The sequence below is a fragment of the Colias croceus genome, chromosome 19 (genome assembly GCF_905220415.1).
Source record: "Colias croceus chromosome 19, ilColCroc2.1".
Lineage (NCBI taxonomy): Eukaryota > Metazoa > Arthropoda > Insecta > Lepidoptera > Pieridae > Colias > Colias croceus.
In genome coordinates this window covers 8862234-8885477 of record NC_059555.1, presented here as the reverse complement: position 1 = coordinate 8885477, position 23244 = coordinate 8862234, and the positions used below count along the sequence as shown (strand labels likewise).

The following is a 23244-nucleotide window of genomic DNA, read 5'->3' as shown; positions in this document are numbered from 1 at the left end:
TGAATAAATGAATGTTTGAGTTTAATGTTAATTATAATATGAATAATATGAACTGTGTGTAGTGAAGGGGTTTCTCATTTACTTATTTATATATATTACATATTGTATGTGTGTTATTTTCACTCAAATCGATAAAAAAATGTTGCAAATATCAACTCAATGGATTAAAAAATAAAAGATGAAATAAACTAATTCATAATGAATTATCTTGTAAATATTTATTTTTGAAGCATTAAAATGCTTTTAACAATCCTTAGTTTTAACAGAATTATTTGTAATACAAGCTACAATAAAATGTGTAAAATAAAAATAAAATTTATTAGCAACTTCAATATATATAACATTACAATATTGCTCTGCCTTCCGAACTAGGTAATTATCTATATCTCAGAAGGCAGTCCCTTCCCTTACAAATGTGGAAAGATTGTAACAACAATTATTATTGTAATGTTTCTTTAGAGCTAGCGCGCAAGAGCAACTTTTGTCTCCGCAACTATTTTGTCTCTCCCATCAACTCTATGGGGAGTTGCGTCGCTACGTGCGCGCACTTTCTTACTAGCCCATAGAGTTGATGGGAGAGACAAAAGTTGCTCTTGCGCGCTAGCTCTTAGTATTTATGAAATGTGAAAAATAAACTTAAACTATTAAATGGAATTATTACAGTGAACATTTGATTGTTGGTGTAATGTTATGTAATATTTTTTTTCACCTATGAACTCTAATGAAGCTATAGGGGCTGTGTGATAATTATTATCAAATTAAGAAGTAGTAAGCATTGTGTTTAATATTAACTTAGGTTAAGTTAGAGTAAGAATTGTATTTTGTAATTGTATGCAGTGATTACTACTTTTTTGTTTATCTGAATAAAGTTATTATTGCCAAGCGATGGTTGTTTTTTATTTATACCGAAGTAATATTAAAATAAGAAATACATATATAGACCAGGAAGAGACTGTTTCCATTATACGACGAAAAGTTCGATACTGAAGCCTAAATGTAAATAAAAATCTTTCAATTTACTTTTGCCTTTTTTTCGATTAAGTATAAAATAATAATTAGAGCTACACTCACTACACTAGAATGATTTTCATGACTAGTAGTAGGTATATTTTAATATAATTGATGAAAATTTATATCATGAATCTGATATTACAAGCGCTAAGGGGCATAAAGAGAACTTTGTGACGTAAGGAGTAATTTCTGGATCTATATGCTTCTTGGGATCTACCAAGGGATCTACTGAAGTACTGAGACAATTAAAAAAAACTTTTACCAAGTGAAAGCTACATTATCTGTGATTGTTCAGTGTCCTCCATATTTCTATAGGTACCTAATATAAAAATGAAACTCTAAATTTGTTGCTAAAATCTCGAGGACAGCTGGACCGATTTCGTTCATTTTTTTTTATATAATATTCCTTGAAGTACGAGGATGAACCATCCCTTCTCTTCTTCATCTTGGAGAGAAAACGTAAACATGTACCACGTTCGAAGCCGGGGAGGACCGCTAGAAGGCTAAAAATATATAATAGCTGTTGTTATGTTTAATTAATAATATAAATGGTAAACCGCATTAATTGTATTTATTTAGGTTGTTTTATAAGGTATCTTGTGAGGTACTTTTATATAACATTTTAAGACATGAGAACTATAGAACGCGTCCATTATTTTAAGTGATACAATCAGTGGTACCAACTCTACGTCTTTTTACGTAGATCTACGTACTTTAAACCTTTCTTGCAAACCTACGAATTTTAGTCCCAGAATCTACGTATTTTCTATCAAAATTGTTCAAATTTGCAAAATAGACTGAATGGGCATAATTACCTTTACTTTCGCAAAAAAAAATTAATAAACGTTCCGTTTCATACTAACGCACACCCCTCGCCTCGCCACTCAACACGTCGCGCCATTCATTTGAAACGGAGGAGCCATAAATTAAAAAAAAAAATGAAATGTGACGTGACCCGCGTGACCGTCAAAGTGTCAAAGTGAACTGTGAATCTTCATAACCTAAAAAAATATTATTTTTCAACTTCCTGCTCAGTGCTCAATTTAATTGGATTCAATTATGGAAATAAGCAGTGACAGTGAGGAAGAGCAGAATGTTACTCCTACTAAAAAAAGAAAGCTGCATTATGAACAAAAATACTTACAATTATGGGAAAAAGACAAAAATTATTCCAGTTGGATTAAAAAAAGTAACAAAGGAGATTACTATTGTTATTGTAATGTCTGCAAGTGTGACTTGAAATGTGGTGGAGGTAAAAGAGTTTTGACAAAGCATGCGGAATCTATTAAGCATAAGAATAATATTAAAGGTTGGTGTGGTCTAAGTCTACTTACTTTACTGGTGTGGTATTTTGTTTTGGTTTTAAATTATTTACTTGCTTTTCTAATAAAGTGCAAGAAAGAATTAGGTAATGAAAATATTCTGAATGTAAGTTTATTTAATCATCAGATGTGAAGGGTTATGGTTTCAGTTTCAGATTATTATTTTACAGCCAGCATTTGTGTACGTCAGAATGGCGGGTGTATGAGTATAAAAATAGATTCAGTAATTATATTATAAATATACCTTTAATGTACTAGTTAGTACCTGTAAATAAATTCAATGTACCTCTTTAAAATCGGAGTTATTTACAATGATAAGTGAGTCGCCAACCTGATGTCAGAATCATTTGGTAAGAAATTTTATACTCATACACCCGCCATTGTGACATACACCAGCATTTACGCATGATAAATTCATGATAATTTCAGGTGCAGTACTTCAACCTACTATTACTTCAATGATGCCTGGGTCTGCATCAAAGTCATTCACAGATAAAATTAAGTCTGGAGAAATAAAGATGGCATGTTTCCTAGCAGAGCACAATCTACCATTTAGCTTAGCAGATGATCTAAAGGATCTTATACAATCAGTTGCCCAAGATTCAAAGCTTGCATCAGAATTAACTTTTGGAAGAACAAAGGCACATGCTATTATTACAAATGTTACTGGTAAAGTAGCAGAAAACCAATTAATTGAAATATTACAAAAAAATAAGTTTTCACTAATAGTTGATGAGAGCACAGACAGATCATCAATTAAACATTTGGCACTTATTGTAAGAACTGCAGTTGATTTTCATGTTGAAGATAGTTTTCTATGTATAATACCAGTTGTTGATGGTACGGCTACAGCTTTACATAATGCTTGTACAAAACATTTTGAAGAGAAGAATATTCCATACAAGGAAAATATGGTAGGATTTGCAGCTGACGGAACCAATTCCATGTTTGGACAACATCATTCCTTGTCAAAATTGTTTGCAAAAGATATTCCGAATCTGTTTCTAATAAAATGTATATGTCACTCTTTTCATCTTTGTGCCTCATATGCTTGCAAAAAATTACCACGAGGTGTAGAGGACTTTGCTCGTGATGTTTACAACTATATACAGAATAGTCCAAAACGTATTGGAGACTACAAAGAGTTTCAATGTTTTGTAAATATTAAACCACATAAACTATTACACCCTGCCCAAACAAGGTGGCTGTCTTTGTTACAAGTTGTGAAAAGGCTTCTTGAACAACTACCAGCATTGAAACTATATTTTCAAAGTGCTGTGTTAACTGACAGATTACTTGCAGCTCAATCAATCCTTGATAAATGTCTGGAACCAACCACAGAATTATATTTAGAGTTTTTAAGTTTTGTGCTGCCATACTTCAATGATTTGAACAAAGAAATGCAATCTGAAAGTCCAAAACTCTACTTGCTGTATGAAAAAATTTTTGTAACCTACAAGACTATATTGGAATGTTTTTTAAAGCCAGAATATTTGGAATTAACTGAACAGGAAAAAACAAGCATGCAAGTCCATGACAAAGTTGCAGCATTGGAATTATTGGAATTAAAAATATTGAAAATTGATTTTGAAAAAATTGAAAACCACTTACCCCTGGAAGACATTTACTTAGGAGGCAATGTTGCTGCTTTAATTATAATGAACAGAAACAGTATTCATCCAGATCAAATAAGACAGTTTAAAAAAAAATGTCTTGAATTTTACATTGAAAGTCTTAATCAAATAAAAAATCGCTTTCCCTTTGAAGATGAGCACCGACAAAGATTGAAAAATTTAAGGTTTTTAAACCCTGACATATTGCTGGACTCAAATTTAAAACGTTCTGTACCATCTATAGCTCATTTAGGGCAAATGTTTCCAGGTAATATGTTTATCATTAACTTCAAATATTTCATTTATGAATTGAGTCTGCATCTTAGTTAAAATTGATTAAATAATTATTTAAAATACCTTATTTCAATTAATTTATTTGTTTATAAATTAATCATTTAATATATTTATTTTCAGGATTATGTCCAACAAATTTAACAGAATTAGACAGGGAATGGAGAACTCTAAGAAACACTAATCTTCCATTTCAAGGGGATCAGCTAATCAAAGCAGATGAGTTTTGGCGTCACATTTCAAAAATAAGAAAAGGCGATTTCTCTCAAATGTTTCCTTTATTAGCCCAATTTGCACAAAATTTATTAACATTGCCACATAGTAGTGCGAATGTCGAGCGACTGTTTTCTGCGATAAATTTGATGAAAACGAAGATAAGAAACAGGCTTCACACTGACACACTCACAGGATTACTTTATACGAAAAGTGGCTTGAAAAAAAACCGCGAGCCTTCGCAGGAACACTTAAAGCATTTTAATAAAAATATGTATAGATTTAATTTGCCTGAAAAGGATACTGTATAATAAAAAAATAATAATTTAAATAAAGATTTGATGATACTGAAAGTAAACTTGTTTAAATTAAGTACAGGTGGTATAAGTTTACCAGAATCTCATGGCAAATAAGCCAAACTTTATACACAAATATATTAATCCATTCATTATTTAACCTTATTTATTTCATACCCTATGTGCAATTATATAAATATCTATATAAATAAATGATTTTTATATTTGCCCTGAGATTCTGGTAGACCTATAATTCATAGATGTTTTGTTTGCTCACAGTAATTTATTTTTAAATTTATTGTTTGTCTGCTGTCTACTACTTTTAGGGTAATATAAATTGTCGTTTTATTTACTTTTACCTACATACCACTACATACCTACCCTACTCTCTTAATTTCACTCAGAAAAAAAGTACGTAGATCTACGTATTTTCTATATGGCAATTTCACATTTCTACATAATTTTCTTTATCTGACCTACGCCTTTTTTTAAATCCGAGTTGGCAACACTGGATACAATTTCAATCGAAATGTGACGTTTGACAGCTCAATACTTCAGCTGATTTCTTCTAATGTCATCTATACTCTATAGGTACACAAAACAATTGCTCTATTTATTATAAACGGGGATTTACTGAAATATAAACAAAAGTAATAATTTTCATAAACAATTACAACCATACAAAGTGTTCCTTGAAGTGATAAGTTAAACAGTCAGATAATGAATGCTTTGTAGTTATACTACCCACATATAAACTGGCTTCCTTTTTATATACGCTTGAAGTTCATATCCCGTAATAGGTATTATTTAATTTATCGTAAATCCTCTGGGAAAATGGACGAGGTCGAGACGAAGACGTGCGAGAACTGGTAAGTTTGGTCACAAAGGTGGCTGATGTTGTGTCAATATAATTTCTATTTTGGTGATCCTACGTTGTTAGTTTATTTTTGGACAATTGGAGCAAATCTTACATGTGTTGGACGTTTACTCGGTTGTTTACCTTTTAACCGAATTTGAAGTAATAACCGGTGATTTCTTGCGTTGTTTTTTATTGTGAAATGATTTCCCGTAAATTGTTCGCTCGATTTTTCTAACTACCGTCATTCCATTATAAGCCCTGCTTCGTACTGTAACGGTAAATATAATAGACTAGACATATCTACAGTTTTACAGGAAAATTTGTATTTGTGCAACAATTTGATAATTGCATACATTTGGGATTAAGATCTGTTGCCAAATCTGTAATTCCAAGGCAAGATACCTTTGTACTGTTGAATTATATAAATATTTTAATCAATAAACTTATTTATACAGTAGGAAATAATGTTTTACCGACAAAATAATAACTGAGCAAGTTTTTTTCAATAACAAATTATCCTAGGTGTACCGCTCTTGCTTTTTGAAATGGGGACTAATTTGTTGTTCAGTTATTCTCATAAGAAGGAACCTAGTAATCGAGATAAAAATGGTGATTTGGACATAGGCTCAACAAATACTGTGTATGAACAAATGAACATCAAAATCTGAATTTATAAAAAAATATCAGAAAACAAGTGTCATGCCTTAAAGATTTCTGATAGATGAATACTTCAGACCCTAGTTTTATTAGCAAAAGACAGTTCACATGCAACAATACAACACATACAATGAAATTTTACCTAGATCACACTCTTTACTTAATTTATTTCATAACAATTTAAAAAGTTGTGTTCTTTCCTCCATATATATTTTTTAACATGAGTAAAATTTTCTACAATTTTTTATGTCTTTAAACTAACCAATGAGCCAGCCAACTAACAAATAGTTCCATAAATAAAATAATAATTTATTTTTTTCATTTTATGTTATGTGATTTGTTTAGTTTAGTTTTATTTCTTTTTTTGTATTGATGTTATTTATTGATGTCCTTGAAATAAATGATTTTTCTTTCTTTCTAAATTGACTATTATTAATTTCACGCACAGCAAGCGGGACATCCCGGCAGACAACTTCACGATCCACAGCATCCACTGTGCTAGAAACATCCGGATGTGTCCCGTGTGCAAGGAGCCCTTCCCTCACGCAGAGCTGCAGGAACATCATGAGAAGATGCATAAATTATGTGAGTATTTTAGGAAATTTTATCTATATGCATGATAAATGTACTGTTTCTGGTACCATTTTGTTTATTTTTATTGTTTCTTGTTATGTCATGATTGTACAACAATAAAGTGTTAAATAAATTCATACTAATATTTTAAATGCGAAAGTAACTCTGTCTCATGTCTGTCTGTAGCGACACCTCGCTCTGAATCGCGCAAGCGAAATGTTTCGCTACAGAGCTATATATACAACTTCTCGTAGAGGATCCTCGACCAGTCTACTCGACTGGCCGGCCGTGAAGGCCCCAATGGATGATGTCGGAAAGTTGTATATATAGCTCTGTAGCGAAACATTTCGCTTGCGCGATTCAGAGCGAGGTGTCGCTACATGTCTGTCTGTTACTCAATCACACCTTAACTACTGAACCAATTTGCATGAAATTTGGTATAGATATATTTTGATACCCGAGAAAGGACATAGGATAGGTTTTATCCCGGAAATCCCACGGGATCGGGAACTATGCGGGTTTTTCTTTGACTGCGCGGGCGATGCCGCGGGTAGAAAGCTAGTAAAAAATAAAATAATTGAATGTGCAATAATAGCAGAGTTACTGACTATGTTTTCATACTGATAAATCCATTTATTTAATAATTTTCGAGGATAGTTTTTCTGGTTCATCCACCACTCCACCATCATATCAGCATATAAGCCACCTCAATATTATTTTTTCACACAAGAAATTTTAAAATTCAAATTATTAAATAAAGATAAAAAAAATATTTTAAATTATCATTCATTTATTTATGCCTCTAGTGCCGTGCAAGCAATGCGGCGAGAGCGTCTGCGGGACGGACTTGGAGGACCACATTAGGGACTCGTGCGCACACACCATGCAGACTTGCAAGTAAGAGCTATGCACATACACAGTTATGAGTTTATGAATTTAAAAAATGTATTAAATTAAAGCAACCTTTATTTCAAATTGTGTATTCATCAGAAAAATATCCTAAATTTTTTATGTGAATTTCAATTTTACTTAAGTATGCATTTGTACTGTGCAATTGGCTATTTACTACCGTTAGATCATTAAAAATATATATATGTGGTATACATAGTTTTTATTTTGTATAGGTATTGTACCCTAGACCTCCGTCGGGGCGAACTCCCCGCGCACGAGCGCTACTGCGGCGCGCGCACAGAGCAGTGCGAGCAGTGTGGTGAATGGGTCATGATGAGATACCGACAGCTGCACCTGGATTCCAACCATGGCTTCTTGAGGCTGGATGATGGTAAGTGATCCTTGCAGGTGGAACTTCCACAGAAGAAATAGGATGAAAGGTGGTATCCATACTAATATTATAAATGTTTGACGACGCGGTTGGCGCAGTGGTAAAGTAACTGCCTACTGAGCCGACGGTCCCGGGTTCGATCCCCGGTCAGGGCAAATATTTGTGTGATGAACTCAATTATTTGTTCTTGGGTCTGGGTGTTATTATCTATATATGTATTTATTAAATATTATATTTATCGTCGCCTAGTACCCACAACACAAGCCTTAATTGAGCTTACTGTGGAACTAGGTCGATTTGTGTAATAATGTCCTATAATATTTATTTATTTATTTATTATTAAATTAAATGCGAAAGTAACTCTGTCTGTCTGTCTGTTACTCAATCACGCCGAAAATACTGAACCAATATTCGTGAAATTTGGTATGGAGATATTTTGATACCCGAGAAAGGACATAGGCTACTTTTTATCCCGGGAAAATGACGCAATCCCGGAAATCCCACGGGAACGAAAACTTTTTCTTTGACTGCGTGCGCGAAGCCGCGGGCGGAAACCTAGTGGTATAATAATAGTTAGATATCTGGGTAAAAAGTAGGTTAAGTGTCATGCCAACTCGAGCTGAATATATACTGCTCTGAACGGTACTGAAACAATATTCTTTTAAGTCTAAATGGCATTTTAACTCTGGATAAGTGTAAAAAAAATTTCGGCTCTTTACAAACCGATGTCGATTGATGACGATGAATATGATAAATAAACAAATTTTGAATTAAAAAAAAAATGGAATTTTGTATTTGAATTGATGTTCATCACTATCTAAATGAATCCATCACAAAATAATAAATTTTAATTTAACAAAACATTTAATCTTCGAATTACAGATCCGCCACCCTTCAGAAAGGACAAGCCCAACAAGATTTTCAACGACTGGGCGAAACCAGCGAACGGGATCAAGAAGCCGGACATTATTAAAGACATTAATGTACCGAGACCAACCGAGATACGTTACTTTCAACCCAGTACTTCTTCCAATGGGACCAAGAATCGGAGACCGGTGAATGAAATGATTCAAAGAACTGTGAACGAAAATAAACAGAGACAAGTGAATGAAATGATTCAACGAACTGTGAATGAAAATAAAAATAGACCAGTGAATGAAATGAATCATAGACCTGTGAATGAAGTTAAACAGAGAACAGTGAATCAAATAACAGAAACGAATGTAGAGCCGAGAGCGTCTAGTTCTAACGGTGCTGTACCAAGACCTAAGAGAACGAATGATCAGCCACAGATCAATACTAATGTGGCGCCTACAAACAAAGTTAATAAGAATATGTGAGTTTTTTCTTTATTCACAATATATATTGAGTACCTTCTTAGTTGTTTTGGTAGCATGACTTGTTTGTAATTCAGGCATAAACTTGCTTCTATTTTCGCTCGCTTTTCTGGTTATTGTGTGTCCAATAAATAAAATTGTTATAATACCATCATAATAATATAAAATGCATAATTCTTTATGTTATCGTAATCATCTTATTATTTGAATTGAAGCAATTATCATGTCAGTATAGCTAAGACTTTTTTTAAGCTATTGCATAGCTTCTATCGCGGGCCTTGAGCGCGGGGACTGAATCCAGAAATTCCGTAACAAAGAAAATACCTCACGCTCCCCACGGGGACGGGCGGAGGTGTGGCTTGAAGGCATAGCATGCAATAGCGCAACCGCGGCAGTCCCCGAGTGACACAAGTCTTTTTTAATTTCTTGCAAAGTTAAATAAGTCTTTCATTCATTCTCTCCTCACTATAATTTGCGTTTCATTAGTAAAATTAATTCAATTAATAAATTAAAATAAAATTAATTCATTTAAGGCCAATGTCCCGCGGCGCTATAAAGAAGCGTCCGGCCCCGAAGCCCCCCGCGGACCCGCTCCGCGAGCTGCCCTACCGCCGCGCGCTGCTCCGCCAGCAGGAGGAGCAGCGCGTCTTGCGGGAGAAGAACGCTGAGAACTTGGCCAAGGGTGAGTCGGGTTACAGAAACTGGTTCAATGCATGTGCCAGAACACAGAAGCCACTGCTTGAGGTTAATTATTATAGGGAGTAGCGAAGCATATGGGAATTGGGAGTTGAATGTCATGCAAATTTATGATCACTTCTATTAAGTTATATTTGGTTAGAGACTAGATTAAGTCAAAGGATGCTATGCTATTGCTGCTATTTATGTTATCTATATCTATATATTATACTAGCTGTTCCGCGCGGTTTCACCCCCGTGGCTCCCGTCCCGTTGATCGTAGCGTGATGATATATAGCCTATAGCCTTCCTCGATAAATTCCACCGAAAGAATTTTTCAAATCGGACCAGTAGTTCCCGAGATTAGCGCGTTCAAACAAACAAACAAACTCTTCAGCTTTATAATATTAGTATAGATAAAACTCAAAGGTGACTTATATAGTGATCTATCAACGCACAGCCCAAACCACTGGACGTATCGGGCTGAAATTTGGCATGCAGGTAGATGTTAGGACGTAGGCTTAGATTAGAAAGGATTTCCCGAAATTCTTGCGTGAACGGGAAAAAAAGGGGATGCACGTACAAAGTCGTGGGCGGAAGCTAGTTTTCATTAATATTGTGTTGATCAAATAAGTAGTGACTAATTTATTCATTCCCTTCCTTATTTTTTAAAACTCTAAAATATACCATGATATCTCTTAGGTCTTCCACCAGTCCTGACTCCGCTCGAGAAACTAGAGAAACTTAGAAAGATGGACGCGCTACACAACCGCGAAATAGACGACCAAAGCTACAAGAATCGTCTCAACGGTCGCATATGGATGGCGCCAGACATACCGTCCGGCCACGTGCTCGGCTCTGCCGGAAGTTCTAGAAATACGGAACAAGCGCAAATAGATCTTGAAGTTGAGAGAAGGAAGAAGGAATTCAAGAATCTCAAGCCAATGACGCCAGAGGAGTTTATTGAGAGATTCAATGAACTGCAACTGAAGGAGCCAAAGGAGAGGAAGAACGGCGACCGGTTCAGTCAGATTAAATCGTCACTGAGGGAACTAAGACGGGACTTGAATGAGGTAAATATACCAATTTCGGGTTTGTTACTTCAAAACTTTCAACTTGTTGAATCGATGTCAAGTTCTATACAGATGAATAAAAATACTAGTCAACTGTGTAAACTAATTACTATATTATGTCAATGTTATTTCAGGTAACAGCTCCATATAATGCGAATAATGCCAGTGCTGATGTGAATCAAAAGTGAGTGAATATTTTTTTATTATTTTATTGAAAATCAGGTTATACACGCACACATATACGTGCAAATAAAGAAACAAGAATGTTAAGTTTTTGTAACAAGAAAGTTAACTTTTAACTTTCTTGTTACCAAAATTGATTTTCTTATTAGACTTATTACAATTATCAATTAATGAAAAACTTATAAATTTAATAAAATTTCAGTCGCAACTGCAGGTCCCCAGAGGAAGTAAGGCTGCCGTGCGAGTTCTGTGGAGAGGCTGTGCCTCTAGATGATCTAGTGCAGCATGAGGTAATACCGAGTTTTATTGTATATTTGAGACTTTGAAAATTTATTCTCTCATTTAAATTGGCAAGTTAACAGATAAATTACATAAATATGGAGTTATATTTTTTCTACGCGTTTACAATAAGCAAAATCAAAACCTAACGTTTATTATCACAAATATATTCGCTTTTGTGAATATTTTTTTGATAATATGTAATTTTGTGTACTTGAAACTTTTTTACCCGACTGCCAAAGAAGGAGGGTAATGTTTTTCGAGTGTATGTAAGTATGTATGTATGTCTTTTCCTTTGTGACCACCTGTAGCCTAAACGGCTTGATGGATTTTGATGTATGAGGTATCGTTAGATTTGTCTTGATTACGGGAGTGTCATAGGATACATTTTATCCTAAAAGTCCCACGGGATAAAGACATAATAATATTTTTTCTAAATTTCCCTTTAAAAAAATATGTATGCGGTATCATTAGATTCATTTCAATCACGGGAGTAATTAATATAGGATTTTTACTCTTTTTTTAGTGTGCAGTCGGGTATTTTGTTTTTTTAATAATTATCAACACTTGTTATAAAATGTTATTGTATTTGTTACTTTCAATATCTCCGAACCGGCGCGGCGCTATATACATATTTATATCTGTAATTCAACAATTTTTTGTATCGCTTCTAGATTTTTTTAGATGGATAAATGAAAAAAAAGTTTATTTGACTCAAAAACAAAAGCACAAGGAATATACAGACCTAATTTGCAGGTACATACATGTTTTTACATATACAAATAACCGTTCCAGACGGGTTGTCGCCCCGACCTGGCCCGTGTCCCCCCGCGGTCCCGCAGCGCCAGTCCCCCCCCCGACCAACATGGCGGTATCGCACAAGCTGCACCCCGCAGTAGCCCGCCAGCCGAAACGGTCATACCGTGCGAGTTCTGCGCGAGATCCCTGCCTGTGTACTTGATTAGTGAGCACCAGGTATGTGGAATCGTACACACTTCAGCATTTTCGTTCGTTCCGTTCATTCAAACTACTGATCATTCACACATTCATGTTTTTTTTATTTTTCATTACTCCTTCTCTCATTTTTTTTTATTATCCCAGTAGTCGAGCACGCTATGCCGTCCCGAGTTTTTATTCGAGATGGTTTCCGATTGTTTTTCTGATAAACGAGTATCTGGCAGGAGCTACTGGAAGCGTACACAACTCATTCATACTTCAGTTCGTTCACTCTTTAAGCTTCGTTCTTTCACTCATTCAAACTTCAGTTCATTCACTCATTTCTTATTCAATCGTTATTTAGGTGTGTATAGTGTGAAATAGTTTATATTTTCAATTCAATTTAAAGTTCTGTTTAATAATTTGTATACAGTATCTATATAATTCGTTGATAATTTCCTTACAGGAACGCTGTGGCCGAGAATCGAATCTGCTATTTGCCGACTAAAACCACATATAGGAATAAGGAATTTGATGTTATTTTAACTAATATTTAAATGCATGTGTTCGAATTAGTCTGTATATTTAATAAAAAATCTCAAAATGTTTCGCTGGTACGAAATTGGCCGGTTTTAGGGTAATTTATTTGGTGTATTTCGTGTAAAATTATATGTTATACTAGTTCTTACACACGACTTTGTCGTTATGTTTCTCAAGACTCAACTAATGACAATATTATCTTCCCTCTTATTGAAAAAAAAAAGCTTAAAATCTATGTTCTAGCTTTCTAGTAGTATTTTTCAAAATCAAGTCAAGAGAAAGTCATATAACTTAGATTTTTAGAGAATATTTAATTGAAGCCCATATCAAAACATGTACATATATACTATTTCGCAAAATTTAAATTGTCCTAATTTTGAAATATAAAGTTTAAACAAAATTCCATCTGTGTCTATCAACTAAAGCAGTTTCTCGTTATTTGGTTGAGATGCTTTTAAAACGAGATGTCAACAGAGGATAGTTTAATGTAAACCTACGAGTAGTCATGGTGGATAAGAGGAATTAAATACTCAACTACTAGAGAAATACGTAATATAAAGTTGGCAGGATGTTTTACATAATGATGTTAGCTTATTTGTAAAAAGATCTTACTTATATAATAATCATCACAATTTTAAGACCAAAACAATCTCTTGAGAAGTTCCAGTAAAAACTTTTATATGTATTAGAGAAAAAATCTCAAATTGCTATTGGTGTGTTCTTCCTTGTGTTTATCTATTGTTTTTATTTTATATTTAAATTGTTATAAACAATTTCGTTAAAAAAGCGATTGAAAGAAATAAAATAATTAAATTAATAATTCAATTTGATCGTTTTTATTAATGACAAAAGGGGCAAAGTGCACATAATATGAGGAAATAATTTTTATTTTTTTGTTGATAATAATATTATGACAATAACATTAGGATTCCTCTCTTCTAAAGACTGTTCTATTTATTCTATACAAACATGTAGGCGAATAGGTGTTTACTAAAAATTTACACTAGAATATTGACGGAAACACGCTCAAAACTAATTCCTATCTTAAATGTCTAGTTTTCGAATCCTATATTCTTTCTATAAACAAATTACTTTTAATACCTATATATTTCCTTACGAACTTCTTTTTTTTTCAAAAACGTATCTTCCTATTTACTTCTAAATGCGTGAATATATATTTTCTTCCTTGTATACAAAAATATAGTTGTTATTGTTTGTGTAAAAGTAATTTAAGAATACTGTAGATGTTTACGTGCCAGGGAAAAAAATTTTCTACTACCGTATTCTAAGTGTGAAACTATTTATACTGTATTACAGTGCCACAAACTTAACTGACCCGGTGACGGTGTCACTGATGTCGATTTTAGTCCCGCTAAATAGTATTTCCCCGGATGCAAGGTTAAAAATAATGTCATTGCCAATGGTGTAAATTAACATTATTAAGTAACTTTTTATTTATACAAAATATTCCGTACGAAATGTCTGTGAAAATGTAACATTTAAAAATGGCGGCACGTAGTTCCAGTTTTTGCCACCGGGTCAGTTAAGTTTGTGGCATTGTATTGACTTTCGCGCCATTAATTGTAACATATCATACTGTGTACAGATTAAAAATACAGATACTAAATATTTACTCTCGTTCTATAATCTAATGTTAATGCAATTTAATGCATCACTTAGCTATATGAATTTATTTTGCTTGTTTAGTTGTGTAAATAGAAATGTTAAATGCCTATTGTGTAATGGAATTGTTTAAATGTCTATTTTATGAGCCAATAAAGGAATTAAGTCTTTTCAAGTTGTTTTATTGTAATTAAAATTTAATTTATTGAAGCTACCATGAAATATGGGGTTTAACAGCATACACAACTATGTTTGTTAATCGTCTATCGATTAAACAATAAACATATAGTATAATGTATTCACTTGTCATCACACACATTAATGGCTGGTTTACACGTATTAAGTTGATAAGTAGGTAACTAAATTTTAAGTGACTTATGTTGAAGTAGGTGTCCAAACGTACCTAGTAGTTAAGTTCATTAGTTAACTCAGGATGGACGATCCACAACGCGAAGAAGTCGTAAATTGCTTAAATTTGTTATTAGTGAGGTTTTAGAAGAGATTAAAGAGGGGAATTAATCACTTAAAATTTAGTTATTTACCTAACTACTTAATACGTGCAAACCAGCCATAAGTGAGAATCAATCAAGTGAATATAATATGAAAATATTGAATTCTAATTCAGTCTTTTTTACTTCCCTGAATTCGCAACGTTCATCCTCCCTCCCCACAGGATTTACACTACTTAACACTACTACGAGAAAATGCATTAAATAAAACAACAATTTTAAACATAAATCTATAATTAATTCAAGCTTATTATATACAGTTTGTTGACTTCCAATAAATTCTTACATAATTAATGTAACACTAAAGACAGTAGACACACACGGTGGGAACAGTTTTTACAAAAGTTATACAATATCATGCAATGTTTATATAACTGTATCATCATATAAAGTTAGATATTGCTTCGCCTCGATATGTATCAAAACATCCAAATTCCAATCACAGCATCCAATAGCTTATGCGTTTATATACATAGACAATAAATTTTGTAAAACAAGAAGCTTCGCAAGCGATCTTCCAGTCATTTGAAACTCTGTTGGACCATAGAGTATAGAATTGGGAGTGTACTATAATTAAATTTTATAATATTTAAAATCGCAGCACGCTAGCCCCCGTCGGTTTTTGCCTGTGGTTTTTGCTGATTATAAATTCGTTCAGGAGGATTCAAACTATTAAAATAGTTACTACAACTTATATCAATCATGTACAGTTACAAATACAGATAAAAAAGTTGTTTATGACGAAAATTACGCAATTTTACAAATTATTTAGTTACTTTATTCTATCGGATTTTGTTTTTACAATTAATTGCGAATATTTTTTGTTATCACTTGCAATAACGAGCGATTACGTTACGAGAAAATAATTATTAAATTACTAACTAAGTGCTTATAACATCGCTCAATTATTCTGATTGAGATTTTATAACATGATAAAGTGATAATAGCAATAGTATTCCTAATAAAAAGTACACAAAGATGAAGTACAGAATGTGCCTTAAAAGTTAAATGTAAATTTTAATAAAATATTATCTAAGAAATTATTATGTCGCTTGTTCAAAGCAAAGCTCTACGAAGCGATAAAATATCGATAAAAAATCCACAATTGTAGAAAACCTTATTTATTTAATGATTTAAAAACTAAAGTCTGACTATGGTTTTACAGTATTGACCGACTTTAAAAGCTAACATTGGTAAATGAAAATGCTTTTAAAAATGTTAATTTGTAAAAAATTAGGCAATTTTTTATGGGCTTTACAAATTACCTATTTTAAATATTCAAATCAAAATCAAAATATTCAGTAACTAAAAATATTGCTACCTATATTCTTTAGATGACCCTGTGAACTTGGTACTTTTTCCTTATAGGCTTTTATTTTCGTAACTTTATACTTGTGTTAAATTATTTAATTATAAATGGTTGGCGAGACTAATTTATTTTTTAATCATGTCACCTATTTTGTAGCGAAATCCTAAATGTATATTCTATGTAATTACTTCTTATTTATAAGCAACATAGAAAATATTCATCCGGACATCTCGGTATAGTTATTTGTAGTTTTGGACAGTTCCAAATTTTCTCACATCTACATGTAGTTTTGTACTTCCTTTTTCCGACGCGTCCAACTAAATTATTAGCCGCATTAACATCAAATGAACTCGCTTTATTGTAATAACTTAATTTGGACACAAATTTCGGTTTCGGTTTGCTAAAAGATGGTTTTATAGGCAATAATGTAGTAGGGACTTCTGTTGGACTTGTAATTTTTTCAGTAGTTGCTCGTCTGACCGGAATAAATCGCGTAGTTTTTTCCGGTGTAATCGTTGTCGTCTCTGATTGGTCGATCTCTGTTGTGATAATGTTGCTTTGGCGGGAAACGTTATTTTCGATTGCAACTGCTACGGCTCCCGGAATTGTGAGCGGTATTTTTTCGATTCTGGATTCTAGTATGGGCGAGTCGGCTTGCGTGTTGTTTGTGACTAGTGGTTGTATTTGCACATACGTAACGTTGGAGTTTTCTGTAACATCCTGAGGCGCTGACGACACAGCGTTCAATGTCAGAAACACCGGGAGTAATAACCTGAAATGATAAAAGGATTACTTATTATTGAAGATAAATGATATTTAGCGATTTATAAAGAGTAGTATAGAGAAATTAGACAACCCAATACTGTAGACACAAACTATAGACATTTCATCGCAAGAACTTGAATACAGCAGATTGTTTTCGAAACCTGCAGATACCTAAATACTGCGTTGAAAGATTCGTTAATTTCGTTCTTTGTGAGGACTATACCTACCTACGGCCTGGCTTACCTACCAGAAGCGTAGCGTGCCTTGAAGGGGCCCCGTATACAAATTTGTTTGGGGGCCCTTAGGAAGGGTAAAGATTTCTCACAAAAGCGCACGTTGGGGGCCCCGTATAATTGATACGGCAGATACGGCGGTAGCTACGCCCCTGCTACCTACCATCTTTTTCCATAGGGAAATGTAGTTACCTAGGTACCTACATAATATTATGTCGTACTAGATTGGCCGTGACCAAATGTTTTTGAAAAATATGGTCATAAATTATAATCATTAGTAGTCTATTGCAAATAATAATAATTTATCACGTTTAGTCTTTGCATAATTAGAGGAAAATTTACATAATTGACGAATATGTATGCTCTATTATTATCCTTAGGATTTCACGGCTAACATTTTTATATCATGACAAAAATATGTATGTATCTTTACCCGACAGCATTATGTATTAATTTATAATTTAGTTATTAATTGGGCTAACGCCAGTCGCTGTAAGAAGTTGCGTCACTCTTTATATTAATCCGTATAATTGATAATTACTCCTAAATTCGTAATAAAACTGCATTACAGTTAGTTATTTAAAAATTCGTTACAACATTACACCTCAGCATAATATGTTAAGAGTTATTTCCTCAAGGAAATGAACAAATCGAACGAAATCATGCGTGTACGTGCACCCAATAAATTTCTACACGTCGAATTTTTAAACGATTTTTTTAACACGCAACACTGGATTAAATTATTATTCCTGGACATCGGAATATATATACTAACATTAGTACCTAAGCTGATGAGTTTGTTTGTTTGTTTGTTTGAACGCGCTAACCTCAGGAACTAGTCATTTATCGAGGAAGGCTAAGCTATATATATTATTACGGAGGCTCTCGGGTGTAACCGCGAAGCGCAGCTAGTTCAAAATATTGTAGAGCCGGTTATGCATCTTTATTATTTGCATTTTTTGAAGCTTTCAATTTATTTTTTATCTCGATCTTTTGGTCTCTTTGGATGGAAAGTAGACGAAATGTATACTAATTTCTAGATGATCAAATTATACATATATATATGTCGTGGTCATATCGTAGATTTGATCATTTCATGATATGAGTGGCCATTTCACGAAATGGTCGCATATCGTGAAATGGCCAATTTAGTTTGGCCACATCATGATGTGGTTTGGGCAGATCAATGATAAGAAATCGTTTCACGATATGGCCAATTAACGCACGGTTTTTTCATGAAATGACCAAAATTATTTGATCATATCGTAAAATAGTTACATTAATCGTTGGTAGAGGCGCTGCAAGCTCTGTGTTTATGTGATAAGATGGCGGCCGCTGGCGAAAATTAAATTATTCGCAGTTAAAAACTTCATAATTCGTTTAATAACAATATTATTAAGAAAGTCATAGCAAAGAATTTACGACGAAGAGGTACGAGTACTATGGAAAATGTGGATATCTTATATGTATTTAAGAAAAAATGCGACTTAAATAAAATAATTTAAGAAACTACTACTTTATTATTATAATTGTTTGTTTTTTAAAAAGCGATCCGCTTCTGGCACTCGCCGGCCGCTGCCGCGGCACGCTCGCTTTGCTCGCTCGGCTCGTGCGTTGTTTATCAAAGTGTAACCTAACCTAACCTAATTGTTTTCTATTGCAAAAACGATTCGATTCTGGCATTCGCCGGCCGCTGCCGCGGCACTAACTTAAATGACATTAAACAAGTTTTTAGAATATAGTTATTCTGAAATTTTTTAATATTTTATGGACTCTTTATATTTTATACGATCTGGCCAAATGTGGATGACCAAATCGTGAAACGTTAACGATTTAACGATCTGATCAAACTATGTTGGCCATTTCACGATATGCGACCATTTCGTGAAATGGCCACTCATATCATGAAATGATCAAATCTACGATATGACCACGACATATATATGCGTATTAGGTATATTAAATCCAAAAATTTTCCACCAGCCAAATGACCTACATCCGTCTTAAGTTTCAAATTTGAAAAAGAAAGACGATACCCATCGTATGAATAGATTTACATATATTACCTATTACAAATTAATATTCTACATTTATTAATTACTAGCTTTCTGCCCGCGGCTTCGCGCGCGTTTTGAAAGAAAAACTCTCATAGTTCCCGTTCCCGTAGGATTTCCGGAATGAAGCCTATTCTATGTGCTAATCCAAGTTACCCTCTATATGTGTGCTAAATTTCATTGTAATCGGTTCTGTAGTATTTGTGTGAAAGACAAACACACACACACACACATACACACACATACACTGCATCCTCACAAACTATCGCATTTATAATATTATTAGTAGGATTATTTCAATATCGACCCTGAAAACTCATTAAATATCAAAATGGAGTTGATAGAATCTATTATTTTTAAAATTTATTGGTAAGATCTGCTATAAATTAAAGTTTCGTTTCGATTACAAAAAAAAATATCAGTTCGTACTTTTCCTAATATTTGGTATTAATTTAAATTCGTTTATAAGTATCCTTTATGCAAAAGAGGATATTAATTATTCACATAATCATTAATTTTTAATGTCATGGTAGACGCTAGATAGTATTGTACACAATAACAATAGCGTTCTTACGACTTGTTTCTTTTATCGTTTTGAAATAAAAGCATACGAGGTGAAACTTTATGACCAACTGATATTTTTATTCTGTGTCATCAGGTAACTACGTTTTTATCATATTACTCAATTTACATACCGTTTCTTATAGTTTACTCTTTTTTTTGATACTGACACTGCTTTCTTCCGAATTTTGTTTGTTTTGTTACCCATTTTCAATAATTTATCGTTACTCAAAACGAAAAATCGAGCGGAGATAATTTGACACAGGTCCTACGTTAGCAAGCGCCTGATCAGGACTGGCGGGGTAGCGGGCAGCGCGGTTTGTAAAGAAAACGCTGGGCAACGTTAAGTTCTGAGATATAATATGTATTTAATAATTACAGGGCTTCAGTAGAAAACCAAAATTTAGCACGTTTTCTGCAGTACATCAAAATACATATCCTTATATAAAAATTATTTCCAAAATCAGAAATTTCATTAATAAATAATTCGTTTTCGATCTTTATTTTAGCCTATTTTTATGATTTTATATGATCGACCAAAATACACGTGGTTGTGTAACAAATTAGCACACTTTTTAGGAAATATCTTGAAGTGTATTGATTATTTTTTCTAGAAGCGTCATATAATTGCAAATACATGAAAAATTTGATCTTGCAAACCAATTTTACTCCGCTTCGCTGAAAGGACTCCCCTTAATTAAACAATTCACGCAATGCAGTAAACGATTATAACTTTTGTATATTTACAGATTTTCCCTGTGATATAAAAGTATGTTTGACATTCATTATGTGTGTTCCTTGTTTCCTTGCGTTATACAATTATTTTCTAAAATTTCAAAGTTAAGTAGGACTTAAAATACCTACTTACACTTAAAATAATAGATATTATAATATATTTATTATTATTTCGAAGCTACGATCGTGTTATTCCTATAAACTGATTAATTACTTATTAGCATATTTGTCTAACACAAAATCATTAATTTAAATATTGTTTACCTTATTCCGCGTAAATATTTTGGCGATATTTCGCGCGCTTTCTATCTATAGTCCTTTTCAGCTATGATGATTCCTGTGACACTTCATCGTGTTCCGAATTACGTATTTTATGTTTAAAACGCCAAAATGATTTTAGTGCATAATATTTTTATTTTATGGCGGCATTATTACCAAAAATATAAAAATGAGACATCTTAAGCTTATAAATCAAAAACAGTATTGTTTAGTTTAATATAATGAAAAATAAAACAAAATAACACAAAAATATAATACCTACGCAACTCGTGTACATGAAATGGATCATTGAAAAATCATAGAGTTGGAAAATCATATAATCGGCGCCCATCTTATGATCGTTTGTCAATCGAGTCAATCGTCTGTAGGAGTGCGTCAGCCTTGTATACAAGTTGCATTTTTATATTGATACTTTCCGTGGTATTCTGCTATTGTTACTAATTGTTATTGTTGACTTTTTGTTGCTGTTGTTTGCTAAGTTTCCTTAGTTAATTGATGGCGAAATGCCGAAAAAACTAATTTTGGTACATTATTCAAATCGATTTCATTTCCATATAAAATATTATCGATTATCGAAAACAATTGATATGATTTCAGTACAGACATCTCTTCACGTGTCAAAAATCGATGTGTCACAGAAATCATCTTAGGTGGAAAGGACTATAGTCGGCCTTGACATTGGTAACGAGTTGCCATTCCAAAATTATATGTTAAATAGTTAATTAAATAATTTTACGATATTATAGCTTCTACCGGTAAGATAAACACAAGATTGGGAAAAAATTGTCATTGTTTTGTTAACAAAGCCGCCACGGGAACTGAATTTTATTCTAATTTAACGCATAGGTACGCTACTAATTACACGTATCGCAGTTAATTGCACATTAATTATAATTAAATAATATTAGTTATGTTTGGCAAATTGTAAACTTGTAAAAAAAACTTGTAAAGTGTGATATGGAGAACTTTCCGAGATAGCGAAACTTTAAAAATACCTATAAAGCCTGGAAAGAAAGTTTTGTACTAAAAAAAATATTTCCAGGCTATACAAAATTAATGAAATAATTAATTTGTTAATGTAGGTTATAACTTTTAACTACTTACAATTTAATTACTGTTTTATTACATGAAGCACAGAACGACACTCTAGTAGGTAGGTACCTACCCTGAGTTACTTTGGTATCTACCTTAAAAATTTTAAAGCACGTTATTATTATTTGAAGGCTTATACTGACTAAAAGTACCTACCTACGCTCTACGCCTTAAAATCATAAAACAATAAAGACGAAATATTTAATTTTCTTAATTTGCATTTATATTTTACATATTATCATTTAAATAAAATGTTTGCCCATGTCCAGTAGGCTCGGAGCCTAGGAGTTAAAAAAAATAAGATCAAAGGTCATAAAACCTGATCTTCTACGTAATAAAAATATTAAAAATTATACTCGTGATTAAATTAAAAATGTCCTTATTTTTTAAATAACTTTAACACATACAATCTTACACTCTTCACCTATTTAATTATAAAAATATTTGTAACAAATTCTATTTAACCGTTTATCACTTATAATTACGAAAAGATAATGAATAAATCCGCAATCAATTTAAATTTTTACACAGGAAACACTAAAATATATTCACAACCCGGTTCCTTGGTCATGAACTTGAAAAAAAAAACACTAACCGGTACATGGCGACTTGGTTATCTTCGCGCGCAAACGTAAATAAACTTGCGGGGGTGCCAATCCAGCTTTTATAAACCTAGACGAATAAGAAAACGACGAGTCCACACGAACTACAACGACTGAGTATACTATGTGTTGTCTAGACGCAGCGTTTGAACGCGTACGTTAAAAAAATTGCGTAAACAGCTATTGGTTGGCTGCTAAGCTGCTTAGTTATTTGTTTACGAAAGGAATACATTACCTATAGATGAATATTTTAGTAAAATGAAAAATATTCATTATGTTCGAGGACATTTATGATTAAAAATCTCGCCATAGGATTTATTGACTCTACTATAGAACACGAGA

General features: G+C 33.0%; 3 protein-coding genes across 5 annotated transcripts; 2 read left to right on the top strand and 1 right to left on the bottom strand.

Moving 5' to 3' along the window:
• The first annotated feature begins 2335 nt into the window (after positions 1 to 2335).
• LOC123700444 lies at positions 2336 to 4761 on the top strand. The gene is made up of 3 exons (XM_045647655.1): positions 2336 to 2683; positions 2763 to 4214; positions 4361 to 4761. The coding sequence occupies exons 1-3, from the start codon at positions 2668 to 2670 to the stop codon at positions 4759 to 4761; spliced, it is 1869 nt and encodes a 622-aa protein (XP_045503611.1). The 5' UTR covers positions 2336 to 2667.
• Positions 4762 to 5336: 575 nt separating this feature from the next.
• Positions 5337 to 13131, top strand: LOC123700083 (TRAF-type zinc finger domain-containing protein 1-like). 3 transcript variants are annotated; one of them, XM_045647201.1, is made up of 11 exons: positions 5337 to 5615; positions 6711 to 6847; positions 7642 to 7732; positions 7960 to 8117; positions 9000 to 9453; positions 9988 to 10136; positions 10832 to 11202; positions 11337 to 11386; positions 11600 to 11675; positions 12460 to 12639; positions 13067 to 13131. In XM_045647201.1, exons 1-11 carry the CDS (start codon positions 5581 to 5583, stop codon positions 13106 to 13108), a joined length of 1743 nt encoding a protein of 580 aa, XP_045503157.1. In that variant the 5' UTR covers positions 5337 to 5580; the 3' UTR covers positions 13109 to 13131. The 3 variants fall into 3 exon arrangements, with proteins under 3 accessions (XP_045503157.1, XP_045503155.1, XP_045503158.1); XM_045647199.1 differs by having other exon boundaries at positions 11588 to 11675; XM_045647202.1 differs by lacking the exon at positions 5337 to 5615 and adding an exon at positions 5701 to 5881 and having other exon boundaries at positions 11588 to 11675.
• A 3246-nt stretch (positions 13132 to 16377) lies between these two features.
• On the bottom strand, positions 16378 to 23024 carry LOC123700084. Its single transcript, XM_045647203.1, has 2 exons — positions 22896 to 23024; positions 16378 to 17353 (listed from the first exon to the last, which is right to left on the bottom strand). Exons 1-2 carry the CDS (start codon positions 22901 to 22903, stop codon positions 16777 to 16779), a joined length of 585 nt encoding a protein of 194 aa, XP_045503159.1. The 5' UTR covers positions 22904 to 23024; the 3' UTR covers positions 16378 to 16776.
• Between the last annotated feature and the right edge of the window lie 220 nt (positions 23025 to 23244).